Source organism: Suricata suricatta, chromosome 16 (genome assembly GCF_006229205.1).
Source record: "Suricata suricatta isolate VVHF042 chromosome 16, meerkat_22Aug2017_6uvM2_HiC, whole genome shotgun sequence".
Taxonomy (NCBI): domain Eukaryota; kingdom Metazoa; phylum Chordata; class Mammalia; order Carnivora; family Herpestidae; genus Suricata; species Suricata suricatta.
Genome location: NC_043715.1, coordinates 42,681,232 through 42,699,545, shown reverse-complemented (window position 1 = coordinate 42,699,545; position 18,314 = coordinate 42,681,232). Strand labels below are relative to the sequence as shown.

Below are 18,314 nucleotides of genomic sequence, written 5' to 3'. Positions count from 1 at the left end.
AGGTACAAAGGCCCTGAGGTGAGAATGCAGTTGACTTATACAAGAAACAGCCGGAAGGCCGGTGCAGCTGGAGCAGCAGGAGCAAAGAAAAGAGGGGGAGGAGGGGAGGACAGAAAGATGGGCAGGTCTTGATGTAAATATATACTTTCATTTCTCTTGGGTAAATGCGTACTTCTGCAGAATTGCTAGATCTCTCTGCGTAGGTGAATATGTACCTTTATAAGAAACCACCCAACCCTTTTGCAAAGTGGTGTTTCTATTTTTCATTTCCACCAGCACTGCGCGATTTCCAATTGCTCCATATCTCGGCTGACACTTGAGAGGGTCAGTCTTTTTCATTTTAGTCATTCCAGTGGGTGTGCAGTGGTATTTCATTGTGGTTTTAATTTGTGTTTCCCTAATGACTAATGATGTTGGACATTTTTTCACACATGCTTACAGGCCATTCACATCTCTTCTGTGACGTTATCTGTTTGAATTTTTTGGCCATTTACAAAACTGGTCCTCTGCCTTTTCAAAACAGCTTCCTGTGGCTGTTGTGGAGAGGATGAGCTGTAGGGGGCAAAAGTGGAAGCAGGGAGAGGGAGGCGGGGTTGTATTTTCCACAGAGGCAAGCTTGTTACCGGCTAGATGCATTGCCTGCTTTCTGGCAAAGTCAGTCTGGGCCTTGCCCAACGCTTGGGCTGCTGCCAGGAGACATTGAGACACTTCACAGATCTCAAGGAAGGTGAAACAGCCCCACGTCCCGGAGTCTGGCACCTTGTGAGGGGTGGCTCCAGTCAGTGGGGTGCCCTCCATGACAGCCCTCTCTCACTCGATGGTTCACCCACCCATGGAGAGCCCAGGCTGACCGGCCCAGGCCAGCATTCTGCGGTCCGTCCTGGTACAATCCTACAAGATGCTAAAATATTGAAATACTGCACTTCTGGTTGGTAATGAGCCACTACCCCACCTCCCACAAATATCTACCCCTAAACCAGTCTGTTCCCTTGGGACACTTCAGACTTCCAGCCGTGGAAAGGGGGCTCCGGGACCCAGCCCCAGCCCGGCCCTATGGCCACAGCTGCGTGGTTGGATGGAGCATGAGTGTGCTGTCAGACTGAGTTCCGGGGACAGTTCAGGCCTGGCTGGAGCCGGAAGACCAGATTGCAGGGCTGAGTCTGAGGGCCTGAGGGAGGACATTTAGCAAGACGAGCCCAGAATTGGAGGCTTGAAGTTCTGATACCGATAACAGTAATGATGAGGACAGTGAGGCATATTCTGGTAGACCTCACAGGATCCTCTCAATAAACGGGACCGTAGCGGCAGCCTGGTCCCTGCTTGGGTCCTTGCCCCCTGCCCCCCACCCCGAGGGAGCCCACAAATCCCTGAATCAGATCAAGACCCTCCAGGCTCAGAGCTTCCTGTGGTCGCTGACTGAGACCGTGACTGTTTAGCTTCAGCCCCTGTGAGGTCTGGCCCCTGCTGGGGGGCCTCCAGGGCTGCCCGCTCCCCACGAGCTCACTCAGGACCAGGCGGCGGTAGTGTTGGCGGCTCTGTGATGAGACTTGGCCAGGCCTGGCCAATGGCGGCTGTTAGCAGGCTCCCTTGGACTGGGTGCCTTGACCCTCCTCCGGCTTCCAAATCCCCCCACCACAAAGGGCCACTCAGAGTCTGTCCCATGACCAGCATCCAGGTTCCCCTTTTCTCTCCGAAGCCCAGGCCCAGGGAGCTGTGGGGTGTGACGCCTGGATGGGGGAGGGGGGCTTCCTGCAGCCGGTCCACCCCCAGTGCTGTAAGCTCAAGTTCCTCCTAGTCAGCCCCAGCTCAGGCTCCTTCGGGGCCTAGAAGTCCTGTCTCCTCCTGGGGGCCCTCCCTCTGTCCTCCCGTCCAGCTACTTCCTCATTCGGTGCTGCAGCCCAGCCCAGCCCTGTGGTCACCATGTTGTCCCCCACTTAGCTCACCCAAACCCTCAATTCTGTGTCTCTGCTTCTCTCCCTCTCTCTCTCTCTCTTTCTCTCTCTCTCGGCCTCACCATCTCTTTCCCTTCCTTATCTTTCTTTTATCTTTATTCTTTTTTCTTTCTCTCTAAGGGTCAACTATCTTGGGTCCTTGGGTCCTGTCTTTCATTATCACCTTTATTTGCTGTGTGACCTTGGGCAAGCATCTTTACCTTTCTGTAAAATGGGGATAAAAGCATCTACCTCAGAAGGGTGCTGTGGGGGTTAAAGGACAGAGTGCCTGCAGCTCCTTAGTTCCCATATCCTGATGGCTCTCTTTTCATATCTTATAAACATCACAAGGTTCTGATTATCAAATAATTATAGCTGTGCTTATAAAAAGCTGACACGTGTCAGGCCCTGTTCTAGAAACATTAATTCATTCCTTTAAACCCCTACAAAATAGGTGCTATTTTACTTCTCACTTTACAGATAAGGAAACTGAGGACCAGAGAGGTTGAATGACTTGTTTGAGGTTGCCCAGCCAGGAAGAGGCAATGCTGACTTCATAGCCACTGACTGTCCTGTTGCACATGGCTGACCCCTGATTGGGGGTGGACTGGCACATTTCCTTTTATGTTCTGGCAGTTAGGGGCTGCAGCATGGACCCTGGGGCGTCTTGGCCTGGTTCTTTCTGGCCTTATCTGTCTCCGTCCCTCCTCCTCTCTTGTCCCCTCCTTCCTCTTGCCACTACCCGCCTCAGACTTCCTCCTTCACTTGGTTGGACGCTACACCATATCCCACCGGCCCTTGAACTCTGGTGTCCAGCAGCGTCACCAGCGTCATGGGGGTCCTTGGACCTTCCAACAGGCTTCTGCTCCTGCCTGTCCTTCTGACTGTGGGTGGTGAGTTGGGGGCTTCTCTAACTGCCTCCTTGGTCGTTGGGCTCAGGGTGGGGCAGAGCAGAGAGCAGGGTAGAAAGGCAATCCAAAGGGAGGTTGGGGGAAGCAGATCCGCGGCCCCCCAAAGCCTATGGGTCTCCCAGAGCCGGAGTCCCCAAGTTAGGCCTCTGGCAGAAGTGGGGCTGGGAGGGGGTGGGGGGACTCTAACGGTGTTGTAACAGGACAAGTCCAGGTAAAAGTAACACAGTCCAGTGGTCTTGACGCCGACCCACAGGTCCCACCAGACATCACTTTCCACTTTTGTCTCCTAGCTATCAGGAACCCCCTCCCCAGCCTCTGTGCCCACCCTCCAGTCACAGCCCCAGGCCTCAGTTTACCTTCTGTTTCTCTCCTCAGGTTTTGCCCCTGCCCAGGCACAGAACGGTAGGCCTAGACCCTGCAATTCCCCTCCCTGCCCCCCCAGAGGCCGCCCCTCTCGGTCTGTTCCCCAGTCTCTCTAAGCCCACCTCTGCTGATACCTCCTCCCAATTCCCAACTCCCACTGACGGCCCCCGACTCCTGTGCCACGTTCTCAGAATGCAATTGCTCCGCGGTGAGTCCAGGTGTGCTGGCGGGGATCGTGCTGGGGGACCTGGTGCTGACCCTCCTCATCGCCCTGGCCGTGTACTCCCTGGGCCGGCTCTTCCCTCGGGGGCGAGGGGCTGCAGAGGGTGAGTGGGGCTGGGGGGGGGAGCCTGCGCCCCTCTGAGGACTTGTCTGGCAGGGAGGGGTAAGCTCCCAAGTCACAACCACCCAAAGGGACATTGATGGAGGGACAGGATGGTCCCAGTTCACCACCTTAACTGTCTCCGCACCCTGCTCTACCCCCCACCCCCCCAGCGGTGACCCGGAAGCAGCGCATCAGCGAGACAGAGTCACCTTATCAGGTGAGAAAACCAGCTTCTCCTCACATCTCACTCCTACCCTGTGTCCTAACCAGCTCCCCAGTCCCTTGAGGACCTAGACCCTAAAGCCACTTTCTCAGCAACATTTCGAAGACTAACGGGGCATCTGTCCACAGCTGCTTTCAGTGATCAGTCGTGACCTTACGCGCAGCTTAAAGCGCGTGAGAAAACACAGGGATGGCTCCACCTTTGCCAGGGCAAATGCGGGCCTTCGCCTTCAGGCAGGCACTGAATCCTACAGGACGGAATGATTCCTGGGAGAAGCTCTTAGAAGGGCAGGGGCTATAATTCAGCTCTAATTGAGTAACTCTGAAGAGAGGAGTTTTAGACTTTTTTGGAAGGAGGGATTCTATATCGCTTTGTGAAGCTGATGAAGCACTGAGATTCCTTAGAAAAATCCACACAAAAATTTACGAAATGTGCATGTAATCTAGGGGCGGCACAAGTATCTTTGAAACCCTTAGGAATCACCATGCAGACAGACATCTCTCCTCTTGCCTCTCTGTCAAGGCCCTTCTCAGCCTTTTAGGGGGTCATGGGCTCCTGTGAGAATTTAATGGAAGCCAAACACCCCCTTCCCATCCAGGTGTGCACCCAGACCAGACATTTGCATATGATTTCAGGGATTCGGTCTGTGGTCTGTCTCTTGGGACCATAAATCACCTCCTCAATTGTGAGCCTTGTTCAAAGGAATCTCTTACTTATCTGCAGCCAGCTTTGCTTTGCCTCACTTGTGGATTAAAACGTCTTTTTGTGAAGTATAAGAGTCTCAAGTCTGGCTCCATGAGGTCCAGAAGAATGAGGGAGATTTTCAGTTACTGGGGGCAGGGAAATTTTGGGGCAGAGCATTATTCTAATTTATTCACCCTTTGGTAGAATTTGTTGAGCACCTACATAGCAAAAGTTTACATCCTAGTTGGAGAGATGGACTTGAAGCAAATTAACAGATAATATCAGTGGGGGAAGTATCATGAGGGAAATAAAGCTGGTGTGGCAGTGACTGGGGAGTGCGTGTGGGGGGGGAGAAATTAGATAAGGATGTCAAGAAGGGCTTCTTTGGGAAAGTGACATGAGCTGAGACTTGCAGGTGGAGAGGAAACCATCCATGAGAATATCTAGCAAACCCGTGTTTTAGGCAGTGAGAACAGCAAGTGCAAAGGCCCTGGGGCTGGGGCATAATGGTGAGGCAGAGGAGAAAGGGAAAGACTGAATGCACTTGGTTAAAATTTAGATCTCTTCCATGGCTGCAAGCTTGACAAAGCTGCTAGGAGCCTTACAGGTCACTGGGAGAAGGCTGAATTTTGTTTCAGGTTTATCCAGTGACCTCTTCCACTAATGGGTCCCACCCTGTCCCTCCCATTAGGAGCTCCAAGGTCAGAGGTCAGATGTCTACAGTGACCTCAACACACAGAGGCCATATTACAAGTGAGGCGAAACCACAGCAGTCAACAACCAGATGCCTGGATCCCGTCATTCCTGATGACTACCCAGCACCCTATTCTTCCTCCCACCAAGACCCAGATCCAGAGTGCTCTCCCCAAGATGCCAGACTTTCTCCACCACCGCTCCCAAATAAACATGGCACATATGACCACTATTGAGCTATTCCAGATCTCTGGGCTGAAGGAGCTGAAGATTCCTGGGATGGAGGGATGCTTTGGGGACCCTGGGGTTCTTTGAGGAAGAATTAGAACTAGAGGTATTTTGGGGCACCTGGCTGGCTCAGTTGGAAGAGCATTCAACTCTTGATCACAGGGTTGTAAGTTCAAGCCCCACGTTGGGTATAGAGATGACATAGAATTTTTTTTAAATCTTTTTAAAAACATTTTTAATTTTTTTTTATTTTTGAGAGAGAGAGAGAGAGGGCAGGGGAAGGGCAGAGAGAGGGCAAGAAACAGAATCTGAAGCAGGTCCAGGCTCTGAGCTGGCAGTACACAGCCAGATGTGGGGCTCAAACCCACGAACTATGAGATCATGACCTGAGCCAAGGTCGCTTAGCTGACTGAGCCACCCACACCCAGGCACCCCCTACAATACTTTTAAAAAATATTTATTTATTCGTTTTTGAGAGAGAGAGAGAGTGGGCACAGCGCTGGGGAAGGGCAGACAGAGAGGGAGACAGAGAATCCCAAGCAGGCTCTGAGCTGTCAGTGAAGATGCAGGCTCCATCTCACCAACCATGAGATTATGACCTGAGCCAAAGTTAAGAGTCACACACTTAACCGATTCAGCACTCCCAAAACATCTTAAAAAACACTAACAGAACTAAAGGTATTTCAATTGCTTTATTCCAACCCAAGTGGGGAGTGGGTTTCCTGTGCCACCACACACAATGCAGGATGAGAGGGTCAGAAGTCAAAGGTGTCCCTTACAAGGGGTCAGCCCCTGGCAGGCATGTTGATGTAGATTTTGTCATCTTCTGGGGGTGGGGGAGAGAAAGCATGAGGCCTGACCACCTACCAGCCACCCACATCTCCACCTTCCTGGGGACCCCCTGCCTCAGGGGTTTCCTCAGGAGTTCCCCTGTGCACCGCCCCCAGGGTTTCCCCAGCGTCTCCTCCAGGGCTTCCCTGGGGGACCCCTCCCTGGGGACCCCCTCCCTAGGGACATCTCTCCCTTCAGGTCCCATCTTGTCTCCGCCCTCACCTCGGGTGGGCCTGTGGCGGTGGCGCAGGCCGACACACACAAACACCACGGCGATAATTAGCAGGGACACGGCCGCGTCGGCGGCCACGAGGCCTGCCAGCAGCGACAGGGAGGGGAGCCCACATCCGGAACAGGAACCTGGTGGGTGGCGGCCAAGACATGAAGGCGTGGAGGGGGGTTCCAGACCCTCAGGGCGGCACTTTGGGCATAAGGGGCAGAGGAAGTCCCTGGAAAGGGGCGTGTCTGAGATTCCCTGGGGTTGACTTGGGGGATGAGGGGGAGGTGGAGGACTGGAGAGAGGTGGGGGTGTCTGACTGGAGAGAGACAGATGGGGGTGGTGCTTCAGGCATAGTGGGTACTCCCAAAGAAGGCTGGGGGGTGGCCGAGTCCCCGGGGCTTCAATTTGGTGATGAGGGAGTGAGATGGGAACCCAGAGAGGGCTGCAGATCCTCTGGGCGCTTGGTTTGGGAGTGAGAGGTGAGGTGGCAACCTGGAGGGCTCCTGGGGGTGTTCCAGGACCCTCAGGCCACACTTTAGAGACAGAAGCCGTACCTGAAAGGCCATGGCAAAAGGGAAGGGGTGTTCATTTCTCACCTGGAGTTGTCAGAGCTGTAGCAACTGCGGAAAGAGAGGGAAGGTGGGTCAGCATGAGAGATGGTTCCCACAACAGGGTCCAGGGAAAGGTGGTGTCCTGAGAAGGAACCTCCATTCAGGAGGGAACAGATGAGAAAGAGACCAGATGAGAAGGGGAGATCCCCGAGACACATAGAGAGATAGGAAATCAGAAGTAGAAGTAGAGACAGACCCAGCAGTGAGCTGGGGCAATTAACAAGCAGCGACTCCAGACTCCATTTCTCTCCTCGGAGAACCAGCCTCTGAAGCCAAAAGGATCTCGAGGAAGGAAGGGGTACTGAGAGGATCTGCTCTTAGCACTCCTCCCTTCAGATGCCACCCAAGCCACCCTTTGCATAAATACTCTGCCTGCCACCCCACACCCCAAAACCACTGGCTTCACCTGGGAGCAAAAGCAGGAGCAGGATGTCACTTGAAGGGGCCATGGTGGGTAGGGGCTAGAAGGGGCCTGGCTGGCAAAAGGCTTTGGTCCAGAGAAGTCCTGAGGAACAGTGGGGGAGTAGAGAAGCAGCAATAGCGGATATCACCCCACTGGTGACAAGGCCACCTGCTTCCTGTGTGAGTGTGTGGGAGGGGGAGAAGTGGTGAGTCTCTGTGACTGCCTTTGGGGGTAGGGTCAGAGACCAGGGAGGCTGCTATGTTTGTCCAGGTGGGAGGTGACAGATGGACCAGGTTGTGGGCACTGGAGAGACTCTGGAAAGATTTTGGAGGTAGAACCAACAGAATTTGTTGACTGTGTCGGTATGGGTGTGTATGAGACAGAGGGATTCAGGATGGCCAAAGCTTCTGTACTAAGCAACTGAAAAGCTGGGGCATCCTTTGACAGAGATGGCAAATGAGAGGAAGCGGGTTTAGGGGGCAAGTGCCAAGGTCTGGGGACACTGAGTTAGAAATGCCTGACAGATCTCCTTGTGGAACTGAATGACCACAGCTGCATCTATGAATTCAGGGGATAGATCTGGTCTGCAAATGTAAATTTTCAGGTTGATGGCTTATGGATGGTATTTAAAGCCACGAGACTGGATGAGGTCACCAAGGACGTGAGTACAGACAGAGGAGTGCCCCTGGCCCCCAAGAATGGGGAAAGAGGCGGAAACAGCCAGGGAAACCGAAAAGCAATAGCATGTGAGGGAGGAGAGCCAGGAGAGCAGAAGTCTTGAAAGCCTGGAAGAAATGATTAACATGGTCGCTGAGAGGGGAACCGAGAATGAACCTCCCCTGGAATGTCAGTTGGCTCGAGGCCTGGGAATTCCTGGCTGCCTAGTTCACAGCTATACCACAGCGCTCAGCAAAGTACCTCTCTTGCAGGAATACATTATTTGTAAGGATGAATGAATAAACGAGAACGGCCCTCTGAAAAACAAGGTGATGTGGGGAAAAGGGAAAACTCTGAGTCCACCTATGTCACTCTTACCAACAGATCCTCCCTCCCTGGGGACCAGGAAGTGCAGAACCCCCGTCCCCTCCTCCCCCAGGACTCAGAAATAATACTGTCTACTCTCAGCCCAGGGCCCAGCAATCGAAGCCTCCATCACCCCCTTGGATGGAGACTCAGAAGTCTAGGCCCTCGGTGCTTTCCTCCTTCACGGGTCCGCCGACCCAGGCCATTTCTCCTTCACACCTAAAATGCGGCCCCCAGCTCCTTCTTTCCTGGGAGCCTCGGGAGTCCGGCTCTCAGTGTCAGCCCCGCCCATTCAGAGACTGGGTTTGCTAGAGCGCGACACGGGGACTCCCAGGCATGTGGGCGGGGCCCTGCCCCAAACCGGGCGGCGCTAGAACACCAGTTTAAAAACTCGCGGGGAACCGGCCCTAGATCGGGGACCCGGCGGCGGCTCCGCGGGAAAGAGCGAGGCTGGCGCAGCGCCGAGGCCGCGGCCCTGGGGGCCCGCAATCCGCGCCACGGAATCCCCGAGGTAATGGGGGCGCGGGGAGGTGAGACACGCTCAGGTTCCTTGAGAGAGCGAGGGGCTGGGAGTCCGGTTCTTGAGGACCCTAGGGACGGGGCTGGAGCATCAAGTCTGGGTGCTGAGAGTGAGGGTACTTGGTGTTTGGAGGGGACCAGAGGCCCCGGCTTCTGGGTGGTGATAGAGGAGCTGCTGGGATTCTGAACTCCTGGGTCCTGGGCGGTAGGGGATTGGAGATTCGGAATCCTGGGTCCCGGGGGTGAAAGGGCTGGGGGCCCGACCCCTGGGTCCCGTGGGAGGACGGGGCTGGCAAGGAGTCTAGAAAGGGGCTAGACTGAGTCCTTGGGGAGTGCGGCATGGTTGTTGAAAAATCAGCCACGGGTCCATAGCGGTAAGGTCTGGCGCCTGGCCGCAGGGGTGCATGCAGGCCGTGACCCTACCCCCCCCCCCCCCCGCCCGGGGAATTCCCGAGTCTCCGCCCGCCCTGGGTCCCTGGGCTGCTCGGGAATTCCCCACGTGCGGGGATTCCACGCGCTCCACGCTTGGCCGCGCGCCCCGGCTCTCAACGGGACACCTGCTGCGCGCGGCCAGGCGTGGAACGGGTGGATGGAAGATTCCCTTGCGTGAGCGCCGTGACGTCAGTGCGTCGTGGCTGGGCTGTTTCCTCCCTCAAAGGAAGGAGTCGGCCCTCCCCCGCTTAACCCTTCCTCCGCTGGAACCCGGGCCCTGAAGTGTGAAGATTGAGGGCCAGGAATTCCGGGGTGGTGTGCACCAGGCGTCTGCAAACTGGGACTCCCAGCTGCTAGGTCCTGGGGAAAGGGGTGCTAGGCTATCGGACTCCCGCAGAATGCGGCCTGGACTGTTAGGTGTCAAGGGGGAATGGGTCTGGACTTCTGGAATCCCCGTGAGCTAAGGGGCTCTAGATTCGTGGTTCCTTGGAGAACGGGGCTGGGGACTCGGACGCCTCATTTCCAGAGGAAAGTGTGTCAGGTCAGCTTCTAGGGCAGAGATATTGGGCACCTGGATGTGCGTTTCAGGGAGTGATCCCCAGCGACCCCCTGAGGCCTAGGGAATGGGAGATCTGGGGGCTGGGATTTTTCACGGAAGTTGGGGGGAGGTGCTGCAGAGGAGCGCCCTCCTCCCCCTTCCTCAGTTTCCACGACGCTGGTGGAAAGTTGGGTCAGAGGGGAAAGTGCGAAGCAAAGGGAAGGAAACAGCGGCGGAGGCGGAGGCTGCACCTGAAAGCTAAGATTGGCTTTGGAGTAGTTAGGCAGCGTCAATGTGCCAGTTTTTCCGCGCAGGAGGGCGAGGCAGGGAGCCCAAAACCCCTCCCCTCGCATAGTTGGGTGACTTAAAGACCCCTGATTATTTCCCTCCTCCCCCCACCCCCCTGCACTCTGTAGTGAGCCGGGGTGAACGCAGCCACTGCCCATCACAGACCGTGAAGAAGCTCCTGGAAGAACAGAGGCGCCGGCAGCAGCAGCCTGATGCTGGGGGGGTACCGGTAAGGCCCATGGAGCCCTGTGAACTACAACTCTTATGAGGCTCTGTCCCGTCGGGCAAGGACTTGATGGCTTGCTGGGGCCTCAGAACGGATGAGAGACTACCTCTGACCTAGATGCGCTGGGGGTGGGGAAATGGATGCTGAGGGGCTGGTCAGATCAATTCCCCCTTTTTCCTTTGTGTTACTGCCTCCACAGGGACAGTTTCCGCCTCCCCTGGCCCAGTCCCTGGCCCCATCTGTGAATGAGAGTGAGGCAGGTAAGTCTGGAAAATCTTCTCCTTCCCTCAGCTCCTAGCCCCAGCTTTCTTCAGGGACTCAGACGTTTCAAATCTTAGGACTTGGGGGAATGTAGGAGTCAGACCTTCTCTTCCTGGGACCCAGTAGCAGTTTGATCTCCCCGACTCTTTGGAGCCCTGGAGTCTATATACATAGTCCTTCCGTGTTCCAGGAGCCCAGGCTCCCAGCCCTTTGTTGCTCCAGGAGTCTAGGCCCTCAACCCCACAGTGTCCCAGGAGTCCAGGTTTCAGACGTCCACGCTTCCAGCCCCTGGGTTTCCTGGATTCAGGGTCCCAGCCCTTTGGTGTCCCACAGGGACTCGCTCCCAGCACTTGGGAGAGCCCAGGCCCTCACACAGGTCCTCCGGCCGTGACGGTGACTTCCCTGACTCTGGTAACCAGGCCTGGCCCTGCTGTCCCTCTCACACACAGGCCCTTCTCGCTTCCCAGTACACCAGGAGACTGTGGGTTCTGGACTTGGCGGCCTGGCCCCCACCGCGGGCTTTCCAGACTGGGACCCCAACACGCATGCTGCCTACACAGACAGCCCCTACTCTTATCCTGCTTCTGCTGCTGAAGGTTTCCTGACTCCTGACTTCTACCCACCCTCCGACCCAGGGCGGCCGTGTCCATTTTCTGTGGGGATCGAGGTGAGATACAGAGTGGGAACAGGATCTGAAGGGCCCCTAAAATTCCCAGTTGTCCTTATGCTGGATTAAGATCTGTTCTTCAGATGGGCAACACTGAGTCCCAGAGGTCCAAGGTTACTTGGTACAGAAGGGACACCCAGCCACTGTGCCTGGCACTCTGTGTGTATATGTATATATGTATAGGAAGAGAGCATTCTCAGCTGATTGACTCTTGCGACCACGTGTACCCTTCAGGACCCCCTGGATACCCGGCTTTATGCAGAACCTTCCTTGCCACAGGCAGGATCCTGGAGAGGTTCTGGACTTCCCTCAGGCCCCCCACAGATGCCCCCTGTGACCACTGGACCATCTCTGGACACGGCCCGTGCTCACATGCTGGCTCTGGGGCCACAACGGCTGCTGGCCCAGGATGAGGAGGGAGACACGTGAGTATAGGGGGTTGCCGTCCGCGTGCTCCTGGCTTAGCTGGGGTGCTGCGCTCACTCACTGGTGCCCCCTACCTGTCCTTAGGCTCCTGCACCTGTTTGCGGCTCGGGGCTTGCGCTGGGCAGCATATGCTGCAGCTGAGATGCTCCAAGTGTACAGACATCTGGACATTCGTGAGCATAAGGGCAAGGTGAGGGCCTGGGGGCTGGACTCCTGGATTTGAAGGCAGAAGGGCTGGGGGCTGGATGTTGGACTGGGGCCCCAGCCTGACCTTCTTATCTCCTGTAGACCCCTCTCCTGGTGGCTGCCGCCGCCAACCAGCCCCAGATTGTGGAGGATCTACTGAACCTGGGAGCAGAGCCCAATGCCACTGATCATCAGGGACGTTCTGTCTTGCATGTGGCCGCTACCTATGGGCTCCCAGGAGTCCTCTCGGTATGGCCCACTGACCAGCGGGGTGAATGGGATGGACTGGTTACTCAGATCGTGGCTTCCAGGGCCTCCTAGCCTCTGGAGACTCTAATCCAGCACTCTGCCTTCTCCTCCTCAGGCCGTGATTAACTCAGGGGTTCAGGTAGACCTAGAAGCCAGAGACTTTGAAGGTAAGTTGGGTGGTGAGCAGGGCAGGCGTGGCAGGTGGGGTGGGTGCCCCAGATGCAGAGCCCTTACTGTTGCCATTTCACAGGCCTCACCCCTCTCCACACGGCCATCCTGGCCCTCAATGTTGCTATGCACCCATCTGACCTATGTTCCCGGGTGCTGAGTACCCAGGCCCGAGACAGACTGACTTGCGTCCAGATGTTGCTGCACATGGGGGCTGATCACACCAGCCAGGTGAGCTGGGCGACGGGCCGCCCCCGGGAGGGTGGGGCCCCTGGATGTCCAGGGGCTGCAGACAAATGCTGGCTTGGCCTCTTCCCAGCTATGTCAACTCGAGCAGGTGACCTCATTTTTCTGTGCCCTAAAGAATAACATTACTGATCTTAGCTTATATTTATCAAGCACTTACTATTCATCTAGTACTGTGCTTCATAGATTAACTAATTGAATCTACAAACATCTTTTGACATGTGCTCTATTGTTACTTTTTCTATTTCACTGATAAGAAAAACTGAGGCGCAGAGTTCAAATCTCACAGCTTGTGACTATGAGCGAGGGAATTAGAACTCAGGTGGTCAGACGCCAGAAGCCACATCTTGTGAATGTACTATCCTCCTTCCTCGGGCAGTAGCTTCTTCACAGGCTGGCTGAGAGAATTAAACATCCAGTTATTATTTAGTTTTGTTTTTTAGTTAAAGAATTTTGAACCCAGATAAAATACAGAAAATGGCATAGTGAGAGGGCCTCACCCCCCACACCCAATGTCAGCAATCAGCAACTAGTGGTCAGTCCTGCCCCGTCCATTCCTTCACTTTCCTCTATCATTTTATTTAAAAAAATTTTTTAGTGTTTGTTTATTTTGGGAGAGAGAGAGAGTGAGTAAGAAAGGGGCAGAGAGAGAGAAAGAGAGAGAGAATCCGAAGCAGGCTCTGCGATGTCAGCACAGAGCCTGACGTGGGGCTCGATCCCACCAACTGCAAGATCATGACCTGAGCTAAACTTGAGTCGGATGCCTAACCGACTGAGCCACCCAGGCGCCCCGTGTTACTTTAAAGCAAACCTGAGCATATTTTTATGCTCTTTAAGGTTAAGGATCCTCTTAACCTCAATATGATTGATTATTCCACCTGAGAACAATTAATCTCAAAATACCAAATATCCTGGCCGTGTTCAAATTTCTGATTGGCTCTAGAGTGATATTTATTCTTTTCATTACAAAAACTAGGATCCAAATAAAGCCCACATATTGCCGTTATAAGACTTTTAGGGTCATTCTTAATTTAGAGCTTCTCTCTCCATCTCCTTGTCCTCTCTTCATAATTTATTTGGTGAGCCAACTAGGTTATTTTGCCTTGTTTAAACAAATATATATATGTGTATAATATATATATAAGGTTTATTTATAAATAAATAAGGTTTATTTATTTATTTTGAGAGAGAGAGTATGTGTGTGCACACATGCACAGATGAGCAGGGGAGGGGCCGAGAGAGAGAGAGAGAGAGTATGTGTGTGCACACATGCACAGATGAGCAGGGGAGGGGCAGAGAGAGAGAGAATGTGTGTGCACACGTGCACAGATGAGCAGGGGAGGGGCAGAGAGAGAGAGTATGTGTGTGCACACATGCACAGATGAGCAGGGGAGGGGCCGAGAGAGAGGGAGAGAATGCATCCCAGACAGACTCCTCACTGTCAGCGCAGAGCCTGGCGTGGGCCTTGATCCCGTGAACTGTGAGATCATGACCTGAGGAGAGTTAAGAGTCAGATGCTTAACCAACTGAGCCACCCAGACATTCCTAAACACATTATATTTTTAATGTTTGTTATCAGTAAAAACTCTTTAAGAGCACATGATAAGGTTTCACCCTGGAAGGTGTATTTATTTGCTGAGAACAACTCAGTATAGAAGTGGATATAGGCTCGCTGAGGCCCCTGATTAATGCTGCTCAAGCCCCATCCTTACGGATAAAGACTGTCCGTGCGGGATGCGGGTCCATTTTACGGTGCCTAATAGAATGTGGGTGGCCAGGGCAGCTGCTAGCCCAAAGTCACTTGGGCTGGAAAACGTCATTATAAACACATAGTTCTGTGATGCGTATGATGTGAAAGGCACCCCCTTAAACGTGGTGCCCTTGTGTAGTGCACAACACCGGTAACTGTATAAGGCACCCCTAGGTGCTTGCAAAGGAGAGACAAGGTGTCTAAAGGCGCTTGGGTTCCACGGGAGGGACCCTGGCTGTGAGGACTGGCCTGACCTCGGCTATGCCCTTCTCTCCAGGAGATCAAGAGCAACAAGACAGTCCTGCACCTGGCCGTGCAGGCTGCCAATCCCACCCTGGTTCAGCTGCTTCTGGAGCTGCCACGAGGAGACTTGCGGGCCTTTGTCAACATGAAGGTGGGGCCTGGGCTGGCCTCTGCAGACTGTGTGACATATGAGAGAGGGGCAGTGGGAAGTTGGGAGTCCTGTGGGCTGTGGCTGGGGAGGGGACAATGTAGGGAACATGGGCGGGGACTGTATAGGATGTGGATGTAAGTGGGGGACTGTATAGGACGCAGGGGGGGTGTGGAATGGGACTGTGACGGTGATTCTGAGATGTCAGTGGGGGCATGTGGGGCGTGGATGTGAAGGGGGAGTGTGGGACTTGGGTGTGGCCGATGCAGAGTATGAAGGGTGCCTGTTGAGGGCCCAGGCTGGCTGTCTGATTCCTTCTCAGTCCTCACCTTCTCGCTGTCCCCAGGCCCATGGGAACACAGCCCTCCACATGGCGGCTGCCCTGCCCCCTGGGCCACCCCAGGAGGCCATCGTGCGGCGCCTGCTGGCAGCTGGGGCAGATCCAACACTGCGAAACCTGGAGAATGAGCAGCCTGTCCACCTGCTGCGGCCCGGGCCGGGGCCCGAGGGGGTGAGCACAGAACACCCTGACTGTAGAGTGGCCTCTGACTTAACAGGGTGAACCCCTGATCCTACTCCTTCTTGACTTTAGAGGGTGACTTTTAATCTCTATCCAACCCTGACTTGAAAATGCTATCCCGACCCCAGTGTTGGATTACATAGGTGGTATTGGTGACTCTTCCTAGCCTCTACTTCAACCTTGACCTCAGAGTATGGCCTCTACTTCTATCCCTGAGTTGTGACTTCTGATTCCCAAGTATGACCTTGCCCCAACCCCCTGTCCCAGCCTTGACCTCAAAGTGGGACTTCTGACCCCTAAATGTGACCTCTCACCCTTTGCCTCTACTCTTTGACTCCTAGTCCTCAATGGTAACCCCAAGGTGGGAACTCCCCACTTTCCTTCCATCCCCAGTTCTGACTCCTGAACCTTTTCTCAGTGTGTGAACCTTCATCCCTAACCCTAACTCTTGACTCTGAACCCCTGACCTGCAAACCTAGTTGATCCTACTCTGCTTCTCCACTTTAACCGCCAATGTCACGGTGTTTGTGTCCCCCGCTTCTCTGTCCAATCTCCTTAACTTCTCTTCTTCTGCCTTGTCTTGTCTGCAGCTCCGGCAGCTGTTGAAAAGGAGCCGTGTGGCACCCCCAGGCCTGTCCTCTTAGGACTCAAACCCAGAACCTGGACTGATTTTCCAGTCCCCACCGTCCTGTGGGACAGCCAGCGTATGCTAATGTTGCAAATCCATGATAATGTATGTGGAATGTCCTGCCATTGGGGTCTTACATTAAAACCCCAAAATGGCTGGGGGGGTAAACAATCCCCAATATTTGGGGTGGTGTAATACCCCTCCCCCACCTACAAGGAGCCCTCTTGATGATTTCTGTGAAATCGAGGCCCCTTGATTGTTTCTGTGAAACACCCTGGACCCCTAACCCTTTCCGTATTGGGATCTTTTGGGGCCCCCTCCCCTACTCAACTCTTTACACTTAGAACCCCAGATGTGATTTCCCTACACAGTACTTGGAGGACCCCCAAAATAGCTCCCAGTGCCGTCCAGTAGAGCTCCTAAGATGATCCTCTAAACCTCCCCAGGACCTACACCGTTCAGGTCCTTACCTCTGAGACATAGGAAGGACTCTCCTAGATTTGAGTCCTCTATCATGTGCTTTCTAATTCAGAACTAACTGGGCCCCGTCCCAGATCTCCCCATTTTCTGTTGAATCTCTCCCCGATGTAAAACTACTTATTAAACTCAGTTTGGACTCAACTGTCATTGTCTTCATCTCTGGGGGGCATTGGTTCAAGGGAGTGGCTGTGGTGCTTGGCTGGGGGGGCATGTTTGGATGAAGGTGCCTGGGTGGGACGTGTGGCAGACCCTGTGGGTGCTAAGTCCATATCCCGTCACCCTCACCATATCCACATCTGGTGGTCTGCCTGCCTGTGGGCAGTGTCAGATCACTGGAGCCTGCTCTGCCCCAGCTGTGAGCATGGCAACCCAACCGCCAGTGAGTTTATGCCACTTCCCATCTAACAGCCCTCCTTTCAGAAGGAGATGTCCTGGGGCACCTGGGTGGCTCAGTCTGTTGTTCAGGTCATGATGCCAAGGTTGTGGGATCGAGCCCCATGTCAGACTCCACCCTGAGTGTGGAGCCTGCTTAAGATTCTCTCTCTGCCTCTCTCTCCCACTTTCTCTCTTTAAAATACATACATACGTACATACATACATACATGTGTGCGTACATACATGCGTGCGTGCATACATGCATGTGTGCGTGCTCCGGATCCCTCACCTCGCTAATGAGGATAATGTGGAAGTGCCTGTTCTGCGCAGGCTCTCAGAGCTCCGCGTCAGAATTAAGTTCCAGTTCCCACACTGGTTCTGGCTTGATGACATCCTCTTTCTTGACTGCTTTCGCTTTTCTCTGTCATCTCCCACCTCCCCTACCACTAAGTTGTCCTCAAATCCTGCTTCTGGAGAAACCCAGACTAAGATGGAAGACCTCCATAGCGCCCCCTTCTCACAACTGCCCCGACAGCCTCTGCTCTGGACTTCACCCCCGTCTTATCACCCAAACAGCCCCTCCCCCACTGCAAGCTCTCTGACCCGTCATAGGCCCCCACTGCTCAGAGCCTCTCAAGGACAGCAAACCGAGCATGCTTCAGGGCACGTGCTAGTCTCCACCCCAAAACTCGAGGCTTAAAACAACCATCACTATTTGCTCATGATTCTGCAGTCTCGGCTGGGCTCTAACTGGACAGTCCTATCCTGCGTTGGTCACTCATCTGGCTGCAGTCAGCTAGGGGCCTGACGAGGCTGGACACACCCACATGCCTGATGCTCAGGTGAGCTGGCTGCAGCCACTGGGCGTGGGCCAGGCATCCCTTTCCCCATGGGCTCTCCCCGGGAAGGTGGGTGGGTCTCTTCATATGGTGGTTCCAAGAGAGCAAGCCTTGCTTGCATCACGCTTGCACACATCACATTGGTTAAGGTCATTCGAGTGGCCAAGCCCAGGATTGGGGGGGGGCACTACACAAGGGCCTAAATATTGGGAGTCGGGGTTTCTGGAGCCAGCTGTGTTAGCCTCCCTCCTCGCCGCCCTGTACCGGCATACATTGCTCTTCTGTGTACACACATGGGGGTGGCTGACCCAGGAAGAATTCATGGGAAAGTTACTTCATAGATTCTAGCAGCTTAACTGGAATTAATCTTACAGTCACAGCGTGGCTTCATTTAATTTCTGTATTTCAGGGCCCCTGGGTGGCTCAGTCAGGTAAGCTCAGCCAAGCCTGGCTTCAGCTCAGGCCATGATCTCATGGTTTGTGAGTTCTAGCCCCACATCGGGCTCCATGCTGACAGTGTGGAGTCTGCTTGGGATTCTCTTTCCCTCTCTTTCTGCCCCTCTCCCACCCTCTCTGTCTCTTGCTCTCAAAAGTAAATAAATAAACTTAAAAACAAAAGAAAACTTTAAATTAAAAAATATTTCTGTTTTTTTTTTCTTTGTTGTACCTAAAGGTATTT

General features: G+C 54.1%; 3 protein-coding genes across 9 annotated transcripts; 2 read left to right on the top strand and 1 right to left on the bottom strand.

Moving 5' to 3' along the window:
* Positions 1 to 2,089: 2,089 nt before the first annotated feature.
* Positions 2,090 to 5,362, top strand: TYROBP (TYRO protein tyrosine kinase binding protein). The gene is made up of 5 exons (XM_029926027.1): positions 2,090 to 2,824; positions 3,218 to 3,244; positions 3,397 to 3,531; positions 3,701 to 3,747; positions 5,129 to 5,362. The coding sequence occupies exons 1-5, from the start codon at positions 2,764 to 2,766 to the stop codon at positions 5,192 to 5,194; spliced, it is 336 nt and encodes a 111-aa protein (XP_029781887.1). The 5' UTR covers positions 2,090 to 2,763; the 3' UTR covers positions 5,195 to 5,362.
* Positions 5,363 to 6,031: 669 nt separating this feature from the next.
* On the bottom strand, positions 6,032 to 7,623 carry HCST (hematopoietic cell signal transducer). Of its 3 annotated transcripts, none has more exons than XM_029926034.1 (4): positions 7,427 to 7,623; positions 7,006 to 7,029; positions 6,412 to 6,549; positions 6,032 to 6,181 (listed from the first exon to the last, which is right to left on the bottom strand). In XM_029926034.1, the coding sequence occupies exons 1-4, from the start codon at positions 7,467 to 7,469 to the stop codon at positions 6,144 to 6,146; spliced, it is 243 nt and encodes an 80-aa protein (XP_029781894.1). In that variant the 5' UTR covers positions 7,470 to 7,623; the 3' UTR covers positions 6,032 to 6,143. The 3 variants fall into 3 exon arrangements, with proteins under 3 accessions (XP_029781894.1, XP_029781895.1, XP_029781893.1); XM_029926035.1 differs by having other exon boundaries at positions 6,032 to 6,184; positions 7,006 to 7,102; positions 7,427 to 7,620; XM_029926033.1 differs by having other exon boundaries at positions 6,032 to 6,184; positions 7,427 to 7,609.
* Positions 7,624 to 8,360: 737 nt separating this feature from the next.
* On the top strand, positions 8,361 to 16,562 carry NFKBID (NFKB inhibitor delta). 5 transcript variants are annotated; one of them, XM_029925954.1, is made up of 12 exons: positions 8,361 to 8,409; positions 10,352 to 10,452; positions 10,649 to 10,709; positions 11,178 to 11,377; positions 11,612 to 11,802; positions 11,888 to 11,993; positions 12,092 to 12,238; positions 12,354 to 12,405; positions 12,489 to 12,637; positions 14,680 to 14,796; positions 15,140 to 15,304; positions 15,904 to 16,562. In XM_029925954.1, the coding sequence occupies exons 1-12, from the start codon at positions 8,376 to 8,378 to the stop codon at positions 15,955 to 15,957; spliced, it is 1,377 nt and encodes a 458-aa protein (XP_029781814.1). In that variant the 5' UTR covers positions 8,361 to 8,375; the 3' UTR covers positions 15,958 to 16,562. The 5 variants fall into 5 exon arrangements, with proteins under 5 accessions (XP_029781814.1, XP_029781815.1, XP_029781813.1 ...); XM_029925955.1 differs by having other exon boundaries at positions 11,160 to 11,377; positions 11,657 to 11,802; XM_029925953.1 differs by having other exon boundaries at positions 11,160 to 11,377.
* Positions 16,563 to 18,314: the final 1,752 nt, after the last annotated feature.